The sequence below is a fragment of the Dermacentor albipictus genome, chromosome 9 (assembly GCF_038994185.2).
Source record: "Dermacentor albipictus isolate Rhodes 1998 colony chromosome 9, USDA_Dalb.pri_finalv2, whole genome shotgun sequence".
Lineage (NCBI taxonomy): Eukaryota > Metazoa > Arthropoda > Arachnida > Ixodida > Ixodidae > Dermacentor > Dermacentor albipictus.
This window is the reverse complement of record NC_091829.1, coordinates 66181082-66199793: the sequence shown is the minus strand read 5'-3', so window position 1 is coordinate 66199793 and position 18712 is coordinate 66181082. Positions and strand designations below refer to the sequence as shown.

The 18712-nt window shown below is 50.1% G+C and overlaps 1 protein-coding gene and 1 long non-coding RNA gene across 2 annotated transcripts in view; one reads left to right on the top strand and one right to left on the bottom strand.

Moving 5' to 3' along the window:
- The window catches only part of LOC139050084 (isoprenyl transferase-like), a 26620-nt gene extending 8108 nt beyond the window's left edge, over nt 1–18512 (bottom strand). The window contains exons 1-4 of the mRNA XM_070526287.1: nt 18424–18512; nt 14941–15200; nt 9084–9226; nt 2236–2358 (exon numbers count right to left, since the gene is read on the bottom strand). Of these exons, the coding sequence (XP_070382388.1) occupies nt 2236–2358; nt 9084–9226; nt 14941–15200; nt 18424–18445 (548 nt within the window). The 5' untranslated portion in view covers nt 18446–18512. The remainder of the gene's footprint in view (nt 1–2235; nt 2359–9083; nt 9227–14940; nt 15201–18423) is intronic.
- LOC139050086 (uncharacterized) overlaps nt 1–18712 on the top strand; it is a 174409-nt gene that overhangs the window by 115674 nt on the left and 40023 nt on the right. The window lies entirely within an intron of this gene.

Sequence of the window (18712 nt, the reverse complement as noted above, 5' to 3'; positions counted from 1 at the left end):
ATAATGTCTCTCCACGTTGTGGGGAGCGGCTCCGTTAATTGCTGTTCAATTTGCCATCCTATATTGCGTAGGTAAGAATGATAGGTGTAACGTTGGGGGATAAGAAAAGAGCGGATTGGGTGAGGGAACAAACGGGAGTTAATGACATCTTAGTTGAAATCAAGAAAAAAATGGGCATGGGCAGGACATGTAATGAGGAGGGAAGATAACCGATGGTCATTAAGGGTTGCGGACTGGATTCCAAGGGAAGGGAAGCGTAGCAGGGGGCGGCAGAAAATTAGATGGGCGGATGAGATTAAGAAGTTTGCAGGGACGGCATGGCCACAATTAGTACATGACCGGGGTTGTTGGAGAAATATGGGAGAGGCGTTTGCCCTGCAGTGGGTGTAACCAGGCTGATGATGATTGCGTAAAACGGCCGTGCTCTGTCCGGCTCAGCCTTACTTTCTGGTGGGATATATGTGCTTCCACCAACTAGACACCGCGCTGTGGGCACCCATGTCCAGCAGCTTCTCCGTTCACGATTAGAGCGGAATGCCCATGGCGAGCTTGACTGCTTTCCTTATCATCGTGTTCAGCGTCTCACGGTTCACCTCCGTAAGCTGGAGGTACGGGGCGGAGTACGTTACGCGTGACATGACGAATGCCTGCACCAGGCGCAGTGCGTCTTCTTCTTTGATCCCTCTGATCCGGTTGGTGACTCTCTGGATCATGATCAGGACCGCTGGCGGTGAACGCACGAAGGCGAGCTTTCTGGTAGAAACGCGGCCTCTTGCGTGGACCGCGGATGCGCTGAGGCGAGCGCCATCTGGACGGTGTTGTCGCCAGGAACCCAGCGCAGCAGACCACTCTATGTGTGGTAGAAACGCTGGAAAAGGAGCTTATGTTTTGAGTTTCCGCGTAATAGAATGATGTTTTCTGGTATATCCAAAAAACAGACTGACACTATGTCTGCAGATTGCGTTTAAGTTGTACTTTACGACTTTTCTTACGCAAAATACTTTGAGAATTCCATTCAAACCACGCGGAGGGCCTGTGTGCATGGTTGCGGTTTGGGATGATTTTTCCCTAAACGACGTCCGACGCAAGGCGCCGACACAGGAATTTATGCAGTACGGGGAACTTATGCAGTGCATAATTTATGCAATTTATGCAGTAACGCTGTCGCGTTAATACTGTGACTCATTCTTCTTAATAATTGCTGTAAGTTTTATTGTAACATACTCTACAAATATTACAGCGCAGCTCTAAGGCACCCGATCCTGGTTTGAGTGTCGGCGCCCCTCGGCGTAACCGTGCGAACGCGTTCGTGCCACTGCTCGCGGCTTCGTCGTCGCCGCCTTCCACAGCTGGCTCATGAGGCCGGTGTGACAATAGTAGCCCTACCCCCTCCCCCTGCGAAGACGCTCACGGCACTGACCCACTGCCAGTGGGTTCGGTGATGTCGGTCTCGAAATCACCGAAATCGCCATGGGCACTTATGCAGCTGCGTTCAGATTTCGCATTAGGGAGTATGGTATAATCGTCGAATGTTTTGTATTCCCGCACCTGCTAGAGCGTTTTAGCGATGCTGTAAAGGTATCACAGTTTGCCGAATGCCGAAACGTCGGAGAGAGAGGGAGAGGGGGAACTGACTGAATAAACTTTTTTGAAACCAGCAAGAGATGGTGGCTGGGCCTAGGCCTCCCACGTGGGGACGTCGAGGAGAGGGGGAAAGGAAGAAAAATATGTGACCAGCAACGCTGGTGGTACCATTTCATGACGCTGACTCCAACTAGAGCACACAGATCAGTCATTAGACACATGGTCAACCTACCTGGTTGCGCACAGACGCCGTCACGGCCAACCATTATAGGGTATGTGATTCGTCTTATCCCCCCCCCCCTTTTTTTTTTCAACGGGAACTGTGACGCAGCGTAAAAACATTTTCCAAGACTTCGTATAACCATTGAAGGTAGTGTCACAAGACGGCTCCACCTGCGTTGTTGTTCACGTTATTGGTGTTCCAGTGTTCCGTAAACTGTACTACATGGCGGACGCTCAGCTACTGCCAGCCACTACTGATTAAGACTTCTGCTGCACAATTCACGAACAACTTCTACGGCTCTGTTACGGCTGGCCAAATAAAGGAGTATAAATGGTTACGCAAATGTAGGAAGTGTTAGCACCAGTAGATATTAGCTGTAAGAAATATCTTTGCTTAGTCGCCAAGCCATGGTGGTTCCGCGCTCTCACCTGTTCTCGGGCATGTTCAACGTGGCGATCTCAGCACGCGCCATGTTGGCGCGCAACTCTTCGGGCAGCAGCTCAAGGTCGCCGCAGGGGCAAACCTGCACTCCCCTAGCATGGTAGACGTCCCTGATTGAGTGGGAGGAGAGCAAACGCTGTTAGCAGGTTCAGGTGAGGCCATCTTATCTGACGTGTCCCACTGCTGTCAAACAAAGCTGAGGGTGCGTAGGTGCACGTAACGAAACAAGGTTAACACATTTAAGAAGAAGTGTCCACTATGGCCCACTCTTAAAAAAGTGACGTCAGCTTCGCGCTCCAATTGCAATCGCGGCTGATATGTGGCCCGGAGGTCTGCAGACTATGCACTGAATCTATTCAAAGATACCAAATATGTCACGTCGGCCATAATTATATCCCCTTATCAAAGCTGCAGCCCACATCGCCCGTATACAGAGGCGAAAGCAAGAGGATGAAAAAAAAAGTTAGTGACGTTTCACTTCGTGAATGCGGGTGACGCGCAAGTGTACGGGTCCTGTAGCGCACACGACGCTGTCAGCCCTCGGTGCGCCTTGAGGCCTACACTGTCCGCATCACAGATCGTATTCAAGACAGGGGTCTCGCGCGGCGACGCCAACGCAGCAGCCGCGGGAGTTAACTCCCCTGTGTGAACATTCGCTTATTAACTAAATTCACAAGCACCGTGTCAGCTCTCACAGGCAAATATGAACACATTACACTCAATGACCGCGGACGCTCGCTGTCAAAACGCTGGAGCGAGGAATCGCAGCAGCAGCAGCGAGCGAAGTGACCTTCGTGCTGTCTATCACTTCAAACCAAACTGAGCAGCGAGAACAGAGCGCACGCAAAGCTACGAGCCATTGGCACATCTAGACTGTGCCCTCCAAAGCAGATCGCTTTCATTTCCCCCATGAGAACGATTTTGTGCGCGGCGGCGACGAGCAACGGCTTTGATCGACGAAACAAGCCGTCGCGCGAACAGATCGCTCGTTGGTGTCGATCCATCGCTCCGTTCTTCAAATATAGAATTGGTCGCTCGTCGCCCCTAAGTGTTATGAGCGACTAGCCAATAGCGCGAAGCCGCAACTGAGTGTACATCAGTCAAGTACTACGGATTGTCGCATAGAACGAGCAAACGTATAATTTGACACGTGCAAGGATAAGAACATACTGTAAGACCTTCAGAAATTGTTTATGCTGCTCTTTACAGTAAAACATATCATCTTAGATTATTATAGCACGCGTCACGCAAGTTTCGGCGCGTGTTTTGCTGTCCTCGTATCGGCAACACCGGGGAGGCGTCGCCCAAATTCGTCGCTCGCGTGGCGTACGACTTGTAGGCGACGAACGAGCGTGACTGCCGTGTCCGTCGCATCGCCTGTCGCCGTCGAGCGTGAAATCGCTTGCATGGGGTTTATACTTAAATCCCACGCGACCGCGCGCGGGTGAAGCGTAACGCCCCCTTCCTGCCCTCTCCCGGTGCCATGAGCGCGACGGAAGACGGCGCGCTTCCTCACCCCTTTCCTCCCTTGTGCACGCGGGGCTGAGCCGCCATCTTCGGCTCACCTTCCCACACTTTCACTGGCACACACAGCGTACGGCGCGTGACCACGATGTTACCACAACATGAAGCTGGTACGCCCGTACCGCAAACAAAACCTGCAGCAACCGCTAGAGGAGGTCAACCGGGCGCGCCTCAGCCTACATTCCTCCTCCACTTCGCCTCGTTTCTCCTTCTTCTATTACGTCCTGCTAAATAAATGCTTCTTGTGTGATCTACCATTTTTAGTAAGATATGTGGATGCACCTGATCATGTTGCCTATTATCCTTCTGATAAGACAAACAAATTTTCATGGTCCCTTCGAGTTCGTCTTAAATGTACTCTACTGTATTTAATATTCGATTCGGTTCGCCACTGGGACTATTCGATTCGTATTCGGTCTCAGAAATCGCTGTTGCGCTTTGCAGGATAGGACTCACGTCCGATCTTGCAATATATTGTCAACACTAAGTGAACGGCCAGGGCAAGGCTTCAATAATCACTGTTACCACTTCACTTTTTTTGTAATAGTCTAAGCGTTTTGATAGAGAGAAAAACAAGAATTTTCTGACGAAAAATTTGCGTCATGTAATCTGCCTTCGGGGCACATCGCTCACATCTTTCAATGTGTCCCAAGCGGAAACACCGTACAAATGCGGTGTCTTTTTATAGACAACGAATACGGCCCTGCATAAGCGTTAAATATTGTGTTGTCAACTGACGTAGAAAAATAACCTAATATTAATTGTCATCTTCCTTAGACATGCGATTGAGAGTGTCATGGAAAATATCAGCCACCATGCCAGAATAAGCACTATGCAGTTGCGCATGTTGATGATGATGAAGCAACATTCACTGGGCCCGAAATAAATCGGTGGTGCACGCAGGCACCAGACGGGGTGGTTCCCTAGTTACGGGACCCATATGTTTCCAGCAGTTCCTGGCCCCTGTCCGTCAGTGCGAGCTGAATCGGTAGGGCGGGGCTGGATAACAAGGTCTCCCATCGCTCAAGGGGTTGGGGATTGGGGGTGTTGGTGGGAAGGGGAGGAGGGGGGGTCTTGAGTTTTGTGCACTCTGCCAAGACGTGCGGCAGGGTGCCCCTTTCCCTTCTGCAAAAAGGACAGAGCATATCGTATTCCGCAGGGTACATGCGGTTCATCAGTACGGGATGCGCAAGCGATCCCGCCTGCGCTCGACGCAGGATCGTCTGTTGTTGCCTGGTGAGTTTGGGGTGAGGTTCTGGCAGTCTGCACCTTTCTTCTCGGTACATCCGGGTAATGTCCCGAAAGCTGGTAACCGGGTGCGGTAGATCTGCCGGCTCGTGCTCGGCCCGGATTGACATTTCTCGGGCATGGTAGTCGGCGATGGTGTTGCCTGCTACCTGCGAGTGAGCCGGGACCCACATGAGCTCTATGGCTCTTCCCGGAGGCTTGTGCTTGGCTAGAATGGCTCGGGTCGCGGAGGAGATTACCCCCCTGCGGAAGCTTCTGTAGGCTGTCTTTGAGTCGGTGACTACGGTGTCCACGCTCGGCTGTGCGAGTGCGAGGGCTACGGCCGCTTCTTCGGCAACTGCGGGGTCTGTTGTCTTCAGGGACGCGCTGACGATCAGCCTCTCTTTTGAAGTAACCACCACGGCTGCACGGTCACTGTGTTTTCGGAGCGAGGCGTCCGCGTAGAGGACCCTGGGGTTCTCTTCCAGCTTACGGGCTAGGGCTTTGGCTCGCGCTGTGCGCCTCTCGTCGTCCTTGCCCGGCGTCATGTTCCGGGGAAGGGGTTTTGTCTGAATTGTCATTTTCCAGTCTTCCGGAAGGGCCGTCTTGATGGGTACTGGCTCGATCTGCCATCCTATCTTGCGTAGGACGGCTCGTCCGTGTTCCGTGTGACTGAGCCGGATTCTCTGATTAGAGAGGTGGGCTTCGATGAGCTCCTCCACCGTGTTGTGGGCGCCCATGTCTAGCAGTTTTTGCGTGGACGAGTATATGGGCATGCCCAGTGCTTGTTTCGTTGCCTTACGAAGCATCGTGTTTAGGGTGTCCCTATTCGCCTTCGTCAGCTGGAGATACGGGGCGGAGTAGGTAACCCGCGACACGACGAACGCGCGTACCAGGCGCATGGCATCGTCCTCTTTAAGGCCTCGGTTTCTGTTTGATACCCTCCGAATCATACCAAGTATCTGTTCGGTTGTAGTCTTGATCTTTGTGATGGCGGCCTGTGCCTTTCCGTCGCTCTGAAGTAGTAGGCCGAGAATCCTAATCTGCTGTGTTGGCTTGATGGTCGTTCCGGCGATCGTAATAATCACGTTCGGCGGCAGCTCCTTCTTGGTTTTTCCCGGTTGGATAATGAGCAGCTCTGATTTCTGGGGAGCGCAGCTCAGTCCGCACGACTTTGCGTACTCGTGCACGGTCGTTGCCGCCCGCTGCAAGACTTCCTCCATCCAGGCGTCGGATCCGGCTCGGGCCGTCCACACCGTAATATCGTCGGCGTAGAACGCGTGGTCCACGCCTTCGATTTGCTTGAGTAGATCGGGCAGAGGCAGCAGGGCCAGGTTGAAGAGCAGGGGCGACAAGACCGATCCCTGAGGGGTGCCCCTATCGCCGAGCTCGACAGGGTCCGACTTCTCTTCCCCTATCCTGATAGTCGCCGTTCGGTTTGACAGGAAATCTTTTATGTAGCCGAATGTCCTTCTGCCACACCGGGTTTTGTTTAGATTCTGCAACACGCTCGCGTGGGACACGTTGTCAAACGCTCCCTTCAGGTCGAGGGCGAGTATCCACGCGCGGCGCGTGCCTGGTTGCCGGCTTGACGACCAGTTCGTGGAGTTGGATCATCACGTCTTGGGTGCTGAGATGTTGCCTGAAGCCATACATCGTTTCTGGCATCTGATCCGTTTCTTCGAGGTGCTTCTGCAACCGGCGAAGGACCATGCGCTCCATCACCTTCCCCACGCAGGATGTGAGGGAGATGGGCCGCATGTTGTCTATCGTGAGGGCTTTGCCGGGCTTTGGAATGAAGCGGACCTCGGCGTCCTTCCATTCCTTCGGCAACTGCGAGCTCTCCCAGGCTTCGTTAATGTGCTCTAGGAGGCCGCGGGCCGCTGTACCGCTCATGTTACCGAGCAATTTGTAAGTTATGGCATCCCTGCCGGGTGCACTTCTCTTGTTACTATCATCTATCGCTGTCCACAGCTCCATCATGGTAAACGGCCGGTCCAGTTCTTCGTTGTCGGGTCCTTCGTACCTCTCGGGCACCGGGTACTGGCCCTTCTCTGTCTTTAGGTACTTGGCCCTCAGGTCTTCCAGGAGCCTGCGGCCGTCTGCCTTGTACGTGTTCAATACTTTGGTGAGGTTGCGATTGGTCGCAGTTTTGCTACTCAGCGGGTCGATCAGATGCCTCAAGAGACACCACGTCTTCCACGTCGAGAGCTTGCCCTGTAGGCCGTCGCAGGTCTTCAGCCAATTTTCCTTACATAGTTTGGCCGCGTACTCGGCGATCTGTTTGTTCAAGACTGCTATGCGCTTGGCCAGCTTTCTATTGTGTCTCTGACGTTTCCACCGCCGCGTCAACGAGTGTCGGGCCGCCCACATGTGGGTCAGTCTGGCGTCCACGTACGGTGTCTGCGACGTCGTTGCGATTTCTTGGGTAAATTTATCTAGAGCCTTCTTCTGGTCCCTCGCCCAATCGGTGTAGGTCCTTTGTCTTTCAGCCTGTCCCGTTTCTTCCTCGGATGCCTCTTCTTGTTCTTGGGTAAACTTTCTCATCTTGTCCCAATCCGTGATCCGCGCCGTCCCCAGTACAGCCCGATATCGGGAGCCTCGGATCGTGATACCAATCACGCTGTGGTCCGACCCCAGGTCCACTTCTTCGCTTCTCCAGGAGACGTCTAGCGTGCCCGATAGCCACGACAGGTCTGGTGTGGTGTCCCTAGCGGCACTGTTGCCTCTTCTGGTGGATACGTCCGGCTCGTTCAGGACGGCCATCTCGTGATCCTCCATTGCTTTCGCCAATGCTTTTCCTCTCTTGGACTGAAACTTATAGCCCCACGTTGTGTGAGGGGCGTTAAAGTCGCCGAGGATCAGGAGCGGCCTGGTCCCCGCCAACCCTTTCGCCTGGCTCACGATGCGGTCAAATTCGTACTGCCGTTGTGACGGACGGCAGTACGCGCTCATTACAAATAAATTGCCCGAGCTGCCAATTTCTCTAGCATGAATTTCTACCAGCGTGTGCTCGCACCCACCCTGCGCCGTGACATGTTGAGTTGCCGCCACGTTGCTGCGGACGAGCACCGCCGTCCCATTCTCCGTGGGGTCCGTGTAAGTGACGTACCCCGGGAGTCTTGATTTCCCGTTTGTTTCCTGTAGCGCAATTACATCGGGCTTGTTTTCTTGCCCGTCAATGTGTAATAATAGTTCCGCTTCTTTGTTGCGAATCCCTCGGCAGTTCCATTGGTAAATTACTGTGGTATCCCCCCCAGTTTTCTTCTTGTGCTTCTTAATTGGCTTCTGCATCATCCTTTCCGGACGTCTCGAGTCGATTGCGCCGTTTCGCGATCGCGCCTTTGATTTTTTCGGACCGCTCCTTTTTCAGGGACGCGAAGCGGTTCCTCACCGAAGTTGAGGCTACTTTTGGCGCTATGCGCTTGTGCTTCACCGATCGCGCGTGAGACTGACTCTCGACAGCCTCGAGTCGGGCGTCCATTTTGCTTAGCCTTTCATTAATTTGGGAAATTGCGGCCAAAATGGCCGTCAGCTCTCCTTCTCGCGGGATCTGTGTCGTTGCCGTGGTCGCGGTGTCTGCGGTCGCCGCTTGCTCTCCGCTCGCGAGGCTCATTTCGGCGTCCATCGCCTCTTGATTACTTGATGCACTGTGCGTAACCCCAGCCTCTCCCGCCGCCCGCCCTAGGTGGGGCGAGGGGGGTTCCCTCCGCGACAATATGCGCAAGCCTGCGGCGTTGTTTGCCGCCGTGTTGTTGTTTTGAGGCGCATGTTCGCCCTGTAAATCTATAGTATATCCGGAAAAATATATTATAAATAGTAAGTTTTCACGTCATACTTCCTTTATGGCTCTTAATGTGAATATTTAGAGAAGTATACATTGAAGCACGTATCCACAACATAATGGGAACATCCACCTGCAAGCGGTTCTTCTTCCTAATTGTATGTTGTCGAACCTTCACGGGGAAGGTCTAACACTGCGGCGGCAAGGGTCGCATGTATCTACAGCACAGTGCCTATGCAATCCCTAGCAAGCACACAGCGAGCCGGCGAAGCGCTGGTTGCTGAATTACCAGCCACTCACACGTTGTCCACGGCCTCGACGTGCATCAGATTCGCCTGGTCCAGAGCAGAGGTCACCTCGAATGCGTTGCGCCTTAAGTTACGCACGCTGAACATGAAGATGCTTACGACATCCACTCCCCCACGGAAGCACCAGTCCCGCAGCTGAGAGAGAGAGAGAATAAATGATGCTGTATTCACATATAGGAAGCGGTAGTTTAATGAGAACTAGAGGGACTCACCTGGCTGGGCGCTTGTAGCATGCCATTTCAAGTGGTAACGATGAGAAGCGAAACACAAATACGCGCGCCGCACATACACAAAATATGCAAAGAAAGCACGCCTGAAAACGTAACATACAAAACTAAACATACAAAAGTCGGAAAGGTGGTTCCAGTTCATAAATATGGAAGTAAAAATTCATCCCTAAACTACCGCCCGATTTCACTAACTAGTATCCCGTGTAAAATCCTCGAACATGTCCTTTACACAAACATTGTTAATTTCCTTGATGCCAACTCGCTCTTTTCGAAGGCCCAACATGATTTCCACCGATCTCTTTCCTGCGAAACACAGTTGACTTCCTTTACGCACAAGCTACATACAATTCTTGATCATCGTTCTTAGCTGACTGTGTCTTCCTAAATTTCGCAAAAGCTTTCGAAAAAGTTTGCCACAGTTTACTTCTCTTTAAATTAAGCAAATTGAACATTGATAGGAAACTTCTCTCCTGGATCAAATATTTTCGAACCGGACGCTCACAATTCGTGTCTGCTAACACTTATAATTGCCCGTTGAGGCCTGTTCATTCTTGCGTGCCCCAAGGTTCAGTGCTCGGCCCTCTCCCGTCTCTCATTTATATTAACGACGTGCCGCAATGCGTGACCTCTAACATTCACTTATTCGCCGACGATTGCGTAGTCTTCCGAGAAATTATTGACCAAAATGGTGTCACGATCCTTCAAAACGATATCAACTGTACATCTAACTGGTGTAAAGTCTGGCTGAAGGAACATAACACAACGAAGTTTAAGGTATTACGTATCTTCCGTACAACTTCTTGCCCCACTTCCTACTCGGTCGAAACATCCTATTGCTACTTAGGTGTCCACATAACTTCCTCTCTTTCTTGATCTCTTCATATTAGCAAAATAATTAGCAATGCAAACCACTCGTTAGGTTACCTCTGGCGCAATTTTTCATCTGCTCCTGTTTCTTTAACACTCCTCCTTTACGAATCTTTAGACCGAAGTAAACTCGAATATGCCTCTTCCATCTGGGACCCCAGCACTGCTTTATCAACCTCTGCCCTCGAGCTTGTCCAGAATAACTCTGTCCGCTTCATTCTAGGAAACTACAGTCGTACTGCCAGTATCACTTTAATGAAAGAGTCTCTACAGCTTGCGTCACTCGCCTGTCGCCGGAAGTTTTCTCGCCTATGTCTCTTCCACAAGATATACTACAGTCCCGCCCTGCACAACGACCTTATTCTTCCTCCATCATACATTTCCCCTCATTTAGATCATGCACAAAAAGGTGGGAATAATGTCATGCTTAACGCAAACATGTTATCAATCATTTGTACCCCGCACCTCACAGGACTGGAACCACCCTCCGGGATCAGTCACGTCCACTGCTCACTATTCCCAGTTTCATAATGTTTTAAACAGACGTGTATTTCAAGGTAACTAACCAACTATGTAATTATATTTGTTATCGGTCAATTGCTTGAATTTTTGTTGCTTCCCAGTGTTATCATTTTAGCTAACATTGTCTGAGCAGAAGAAAAATCTGTATCGTGTCTTTTTTCCCGTATGTTCCACTCCCCTCTGTAATGCCTCTGGCCCTGAGGGTAATACTAATAAATAAATAAATAAATAAATAAATAAATAAATAAATAAATAAATAAATAAATAAATAAATAAATAAATACCGTACGGCAAATCGGTTCTTCCGAAGCCAGAAATACGGAGGAAGGTTGGAGAAATGTAAAAAAAAAAGTTGTCCACAACGCATGTGTAGCACGAAGCTACTTTTTGACGCCATTTGACACCATCTTATATCGCTGAGATCATTCTATCGCATGAAGGTTAAGAACTCCTTCGTATATTGCGTGCTGGACGCATAGGCGGTAGCAGTACACGTCAATGTATGCGTCGCAGCTCAAGGCGTGATCGCAAAAGTGCATTCAGTGCAAACATTATAGGACGCTGCTTTGTAACGCGAAAAGCTTGCAATTCAGACAGCGTTTTCGCTAGGTGTGATACGACGAAGGGACGCCACCCGCTAGCTCTGCCCTCGAGCGAGGCGTCAGGGAAGCGGGTCCACAGCACACGTCAGTTCTGTGCACCACGTCTATACGCTTTGTCGTTCAGCTCAATGGCGACGCGACACACGAGACGAAGACGATGTTGTTGTGCACGGATGTTGTCGTGGTGTTTTCTTTTTCTTTTCTTTTCTTTTTTTTGTTTTTGAAAGCCATAGTGTTCTACTGAATTCACTGGGAGGGGATAAGTCGGCCTTCATGTGCGACCTCAATCCGCGCTGTCAGTTAGAAGAGGCACGTAGATCGAGATACATACGGAGACGATGTACGGACCGGGGAAGCGCCGTCTGTACCGACTTTGAACCAGGTCTTCTACAATTCGCCTGTGTGCTGCACACGATACCTTGAAGACATGCGCAGAATCGCAAGCCACATTGGCGCGTGTTCCGGAGAGTCCGGTTGCCACGCGCATTGTGCGCGACTGCGCAAGGTGCACTGAGCCCGACCCTGGCCTTTTACCTGCCATTGAGTGAGTGAGTGAATAAACTTTTATTTGGTCCAGCAAAGCGCGATAAAACGCGCACCTGGCTAATCCCACGACGGGACTGACAGATCTAGTCTGCCGGCCCGATCGCGGGCTCGCTGGACGGCCAGGATTTGATCCTCAAAAACGGGACTTCGCAGGAGGGCGTCCCACTCTTCCTTGGTGAACTTCGGGCCCAGCGACCCGCACTCCCAGAGCATATGAGGCAACGTAGCTACCTCACCACAGGCCACGCAAGAACAATTGGTATAAATCTCTGGATATATGCTATTAAGAGACGCCGGATTTGGGTACGAGTTCGTTTGCAAAAGTCTTAGTGTGACCGCCTGTGGCCTGCTTAACTTGGAGTGAGGCGTTGCTGACCGCCGTTCATGTGACGACAGACTACACTAGAGAGAGGCGCTGCCTGTCGGCAGTAATTTCATTCTCTTCTTTTCAAATCGAAGCTTTCTTTGTGAATTCCCCCGAGCTTCCCCCGACTATGGCTGCTGCTTCTCTCTTGCCAAATGTAGCTCAAGCGTAGGACAGCATTACCATGTTTACTACCCTTGCATGGTGTCCTGACTGCTGGCCTTGTTTTCTATGCAATTAAGTTCCACAGAACCTTATTCTATGGAACTTAACGAGTCGCTTCGTATTCTAGATGAAAATATTGAAAGAAGATAGTCTTCACGTAGACTACAGGGATAAATTGGTTACGCTCAAGTCTAAACTCAAACTTCCTGTTCAGATGAAGCAGAACGCAAGCAGTGAAGACGTGTCAGAGATCTCTGAATGCGAGATCGACGTCCTATTATTTTTCTGCTTTGAAGCGTTGCAGGAAGCAGAACAGGTAATAGATTGTGAGACGGAAATTTCAAACCGTAACCGCATCGAAGTACAAGAACCAACGGCATAAAGAAAGAAATTTTCCATAAAATTGTAGCACCCGCTGGAAAGGAAACTGCCATGTCTAAAGCCTGCAGTAACATGGTTATTGACGTGAATGACGGAACTGAACACAACTATCAACTGATGTCATCGCCTTGAACTTTAGAGCCGGGTCCAAGGCGCAAGAAAGACAAATTGGAAGCAGCTCTTGTAACCACAGTGATACCGAAGGAGCCTTTGTACAGGGGGTAGGACATGCGAACCATGAAAATAAGAACACACGGTCTCACAGCGACTCTTATAAACAGTCCAGGTGACCTCGAATGCCTCATTTTCACCGAATTGTCACAGTGCCGTCCAGGCAAAGGAACACGGGCACATTGTAGTGATGACTACAATGTCTCACGAATGAACCAAAGCCAAATCTATTCCGGCTAGTACAGGTGCTGAGAATAGAAGGCCGACAGTTGTTCTGTTATCAACATAGAAGAGCGTCACCCACAGATCTGTCTCTCCCTGTCGCAAGTGATAGCTTGATAACGAAGGCATCATGCATGACAGAAGCAACTATCAAAGGACCAAAGCATCTAGTAAGAAAGCAATATATGCAGATATCCAGGAACGCAAGAACCGGAAGGCATCATGCAGCAAGGCCCACAACACGTCAAAGCCTGAGCGTCTATATAAGCTCACCGCGGAGCATGACAGCATAAGGTACCCTCTTTGTGGTATTCTTTACTGATGACACAGGGTGAAGCAAATATTTAATGGCATTGCCAGGGGAACCAAGCACCGATGACAGAATATTGAGAGTCCCCCCTCCACCCCCCACCCCGCCTAACGCTTGACATTGAGCGACATCGGATAACTCCTGTTCGCATGAACACTGGTATTACCGCTGTGACTCCCACCCCTGCTTTTGATAAGATGATAAGGACCGGGCGCGCATTGCTTCGTACTTGGATCACAATAAGAATTATCTCGTACCAGCAAGCACTGCACTACCCCTGCGCAACAGTTCTACATTGGCCAACTGGACCTCCCCGTCTTCATGAGGTGTCGTCTGACTGTGTTTTCGCACAGGACACGGAAGCAACACTTCCTCGTTGGGTTGTGGAGTCCTAAAGGTCCCTGGTTGCCGGGTTTCGGCACCATTTGGTAGAAACCCGCGAAGGACCACACAAGAAGAGTGGTTTATAAGCTAACGTAGAGATATAACGGCACAACAATGACCACTGTGATAGAGGTTTAGGGAAGAATTTTGGACATTAACAAATATCCTTATTGCCACAATCGTGCGACATCAAGATCTAAATTCCACTCATAAAGCAAATCTTGCTATGCCTATATTCCTACGGTTTGGTATTGTGGCGCATCTGCTTGATCAGTCTTTCGCCGAGTAAAGTACAGTTTGCTATTGCACTATCTGCAGGATCGGCCCTCTCTAGTCGGTGCACCGAGCCTCAGTAACAAAAGGGACCAATGACCGAGACATTCCGATGTGCGGTCTCGTGAGTCACGTGGTGAGGGTATATCCCTGCGCCGAATATAATCTGTTGCACGGCGTTCTGTTATGCGAAGCATATTACGAGGGCTCAACCCAGCTCCTCAGGCGCAGCGGTGTCGCCTTGAATACCACGTGACACCGTGACGTCACGACAGAGGAGAAATGGCTTTGGCTCAACTCTTGCAAGATGGGCTGGGTGGGAATCGAACCACGGTCTCCGGAGTGTGAGACGGAGACGCTACCACTGAGCCACGAGTACGATGCTTCAAAGCGGTACAAAAGCGCCTCTAGTGAATGCGGTGTTGCCTTAGAAACGAGCTGTTTCTATGGCTCAGGCGTGCGTCGCTTGCTCAGGCGCACATTTCGTTGCCGCCACGAACGCTGCGTTGCTCGACGCTCACCGCGTCCAATGCGGGGCGTCCAAGGCGAAGCAGAGTAACGCATGAGTTGTTTCTTCGTCTAGCCGAACCAAATATAGCCAAGCAACAGCAGTTCACCAAGCTAAACAGTGGTTCAACAACTAAAATAAAGGCTAGTATGCTTCGCATCCTGGGCTTAACCTTACCTAAGCCACAGCCATTTTTTAAAACCGCTTCACGAAAAACTTCTCTTCTCAGATTCCGACATGGGGGTTGTATCCGCGCTTTCTTTTTGCTATTTGAGTAAGCAACCAATCTCTACGGCGCACCAACCTTGGTGAACTTATCCGCCCCGACCGCGCACACCCGGCGCAGGTCGGTGCCGGTGGCCCTGGAGAAGCGCCGGTGACCGTCCGGCACCAGGCACACGTGACGAGGTACCACCCCCAGCGACACCAGCCACACCGCCGCCCTCTGGCAGCTGGCGACGAGGTCTCGCCACAGCGGACTCGCCCGCGGCTCCAGTTCTTCGGTAGACGGAATCTTGGCTCCGTCGTCCTTCCTGACGCCCTGCGTGTCTTCAGCGGGCGTCGCTGTTCGTCGGGAAAACGCAATGCAGTCGCATATAGCATCAAGACGACAAGTTGGGCCAGTTGGTTACGATCCATCGTAGCGTTTGTAACGGCGCAACACAAGGCAAGGAAGACAAAAGAAAGGTAAAAAACGACAACACGGCGCTGTCTCTCAACTGACGGCAAAACCTGATAAAATCTGATAATATCGTTGGACGCGACTTCCTGCTCCTTCTCCGTTACAGAATAAAACTGCACCGGCTTGCATTTTTTACGGTTTCTTTAATGCGTGAAGCGTATTAAAAAAGATCATAAGCACAGAGGGGCACTTGCTAAAACAGCATGTAACGAAAACATGCAACCGTATTATCGCCTATATCTTTTCAACCGTACTGCCCACGTGCCTTACTTTATTATAACGCTGTGCAGAGGAATGAAGTCATTACTCGAGTATTCATAAGTCGCGTGGACTGATGGTACCACTATTGTGCCACGTATCATGCAATCTGCTCTAAATTTAGCCGCGTCCACGGCGTTTGGAGACGCGTATCCTGGCTGTACGCTTGTTGGCTCGAGCTGGAGCGGTAGAGCTTGCGTGAGCTCCCTCTGCCATATCGAGGTGTAATCCATCGAACTCAAGCCGGTGCTCACCAAGAGTTATAAGACCATGCATGAAAGTGCGTGATTTTTTTTCCTTCCTAAAATTCACGCTGGCTAGGCTGTGGCGCACCTGCATTCCACAAGTGTAGGGTCCAGAAATGGTGCGATGAGGCTCAGGTAACCGAAACAGGTGGCACACCCAACACCTTTGACCGCGGCAGAACGTGCCTGTGTTCCTCAACCTCAACCGAAGGCTCAACCATCTATGCAGGGGCAGTATCGTGTGCCACCAGAATAAGGGGATAACATCTGTCGCCTAGTCATAGAGTTTCCTGCAAAAATTACTAGAGGGAACTCTGGAGCTGCAGTCGTTGTCCTACCATGGGAATGACGGGAAGTACATGGATTTGTCTGGTATTCGTGCTTGTGGATTCAGACGTTCTTGTGGCTTTGTATATTACGCTATATAAATCTTATTGTCGTATATTTCAGCGCAGTCTATATTCTTTGAAGTGCAGACGACGCCGGGAACGCGTACAATTGCTATTAATAGCAACTATTGAGCTTGTCCAGGTGGCCAAATCGAAACGCGCCAAGCGTCTCAAGGCACTGGCATGCCCGCGATAAATTCATAAGGGCGTTTCATTCGCTTGTCGATACGTGCGTCCGTGGCATAATGGTTTCAATACCAGGCTTCTGTGCTAGAGTCCCAGTCTTCGAATCCTGCCGTCGGGCCATTTTTAATGATGTTTATTTAATTATTTGTTGCGCAACATACTATTGAAAATTACGCGTTCACAAAGCCGGTTTGAAGCCAAAATGACGAAGTTTAGGCAACTCCATGTACTTACCCTAATTCCCATGCTGGGACAACTGCTCCCATTGCAGCTCCCGTAGACACTAGCGCCAGAGTTACCTCTAGTGATTAATGTAGAAAACTCTATGCGCCTAGTGGCCCAAATAAATACCCCGCGTAGAGCACACATAGTGAGCGGGCACGATTGCAAATTCAGGCCCTAAGACCCCCACAAGCCGTGGCATAGGTTAAGCGTAACGTAAGCTAAGCATTCAAATTTTGTAATGCGTGCATAAATGCAAGTTCGGTATTTGGTTTCGTCATTTCCTGCGATCTGGTGCCCGTAAACGCTCCGCAGCATGCACGAGATGTTTCAAGCACGCAGCTGCAGCTGAGTCTCCGAACAAGCCTACACAATTTTCTTTTTTTTAGTGCAATACCGGACGTTCAGTCTTTGCAGTGTGGAAGGTTCAATGGACATGCGGGTCGTTTTTTTTTTATATGTTGCGAAAGACCGGATTGGTGTGGCAATGAAAAATGTGCGGCAAGGAGTCGTAACTCTTCCCGTGGGATGCCAGGTGGGGAACTCCGCTGTACTTTGACAACGCGCCGCGCGCAATCTGCACGTAGTTGCTAGGAAAAAGCTATTTTTAACGCTGCCGCTTGGCTTGCCTTCGTCGAGCTTTTTAAAACCACCTGAGTCGGCAAATTTGTACAAGGGAGAACTGAGTATCGCAGTGTCCTGCAGTTTGTATATGGGGGTGATCGTTGCTTTAAGCTTTACGGAAGTTTTTTTTAAATATCCGGTTGTAGAGGCGGTCATTACTTGCACGAGAACTCTAAACACATGTTCAACTCATCAACAAAGGCTAACTAGTTAACTTCTTAGTTACTTTGCGGCACATATGCCAATTTACGAACTGCAGCTGGTGAGTTGGCTTGAATGAATTTCCGGAATGAGACCAGTTTGGGCATATGCGCTCTCAGTCAGACTCGTGGTAAGGAATTCACTGTCGTTCCACTTCCCTTTTTTTTTCTAACAAAACGCTCGTTTATGCATTGAAACACGAAACTAACTGGAACGCTCATGTTTTTCGTCCCGCTATTTGGGAAATATGTCGAAACTGGTGTACTCCTGGAAATTAACTTCAAGCGGTCATGTCTTGCAAGCTCACCGGCTACAGTCAGTGAATTGTAATATCAGCCGTAAAGTAATAAGGAGGTTAATTCGTGAATTATTTTAATTAGTTGGTTTCGGTTTTTCGTGCTATTAATGTCCGCCTCTTCGAACAATACAACTCAAGGACAAGAATTATACTATCTGCCATAGGCGATATTTAACGAATTCCGTAAAACGTAAAAAATTATCACCCTGTATAACTTCCACACCCGTTGAGTCAGGCAAATTTGTAGAACCTCGCTGGTCGATCTGCGGAAACACACTACAAACACAAAATCGCTTTGGGGTGAATAAAATTAACTACGAATTACAGCCTCATATCCTTGCTCGCATGAAGCGTAATTGATACTTCCAAAACTATCCTGGCAAAATCTTCATACTTTATTTTATGTAAAATACCTTTGTTCCCACCAGGCTGACAGAGATTTTGATCACTGACATACGTAGAGAACAAACAAATAGACATACAGGCCGCAGCGAAACAAAAGAAATTGGCGCGGGCATCTGTTTTCCACGATATGGAAGCGGCTGTACAACGTCAACATCTGTTATCCATGGAGCCATGCTAACGATCGCCTGCCACACGCTGTACTTTGTTTTAAACATCATGTCTAACGTCTGACAGTGACGGCTTTTGTAAAAAAATAAAAACTGCATCCGACGCTTACCCGTTCCTGCTGTAACTTTCATCCGGTCTCCTGTCTGCGATGCCTGCGTCGAAAACTGGAGTCTTCTGCGGGTGGTCGACCGACTTGCCGCTCGACTGAAGGCGTCTTTTTTTTTTCGCTAAGTTCTTATTTGGCGTCACTTGTTTCTCCACGCCCGTAGTTCTCCTCGCACCTGCGGCCCTCTCCTCCGAACTCAGCAGGTTGGCGTAGTAACGCGCTGAGTCTGGCTATGGTCACCCTGGAATAGAGTAAGGTTACTCTAGCGCTGGATATCTAAACCGAGCGATGG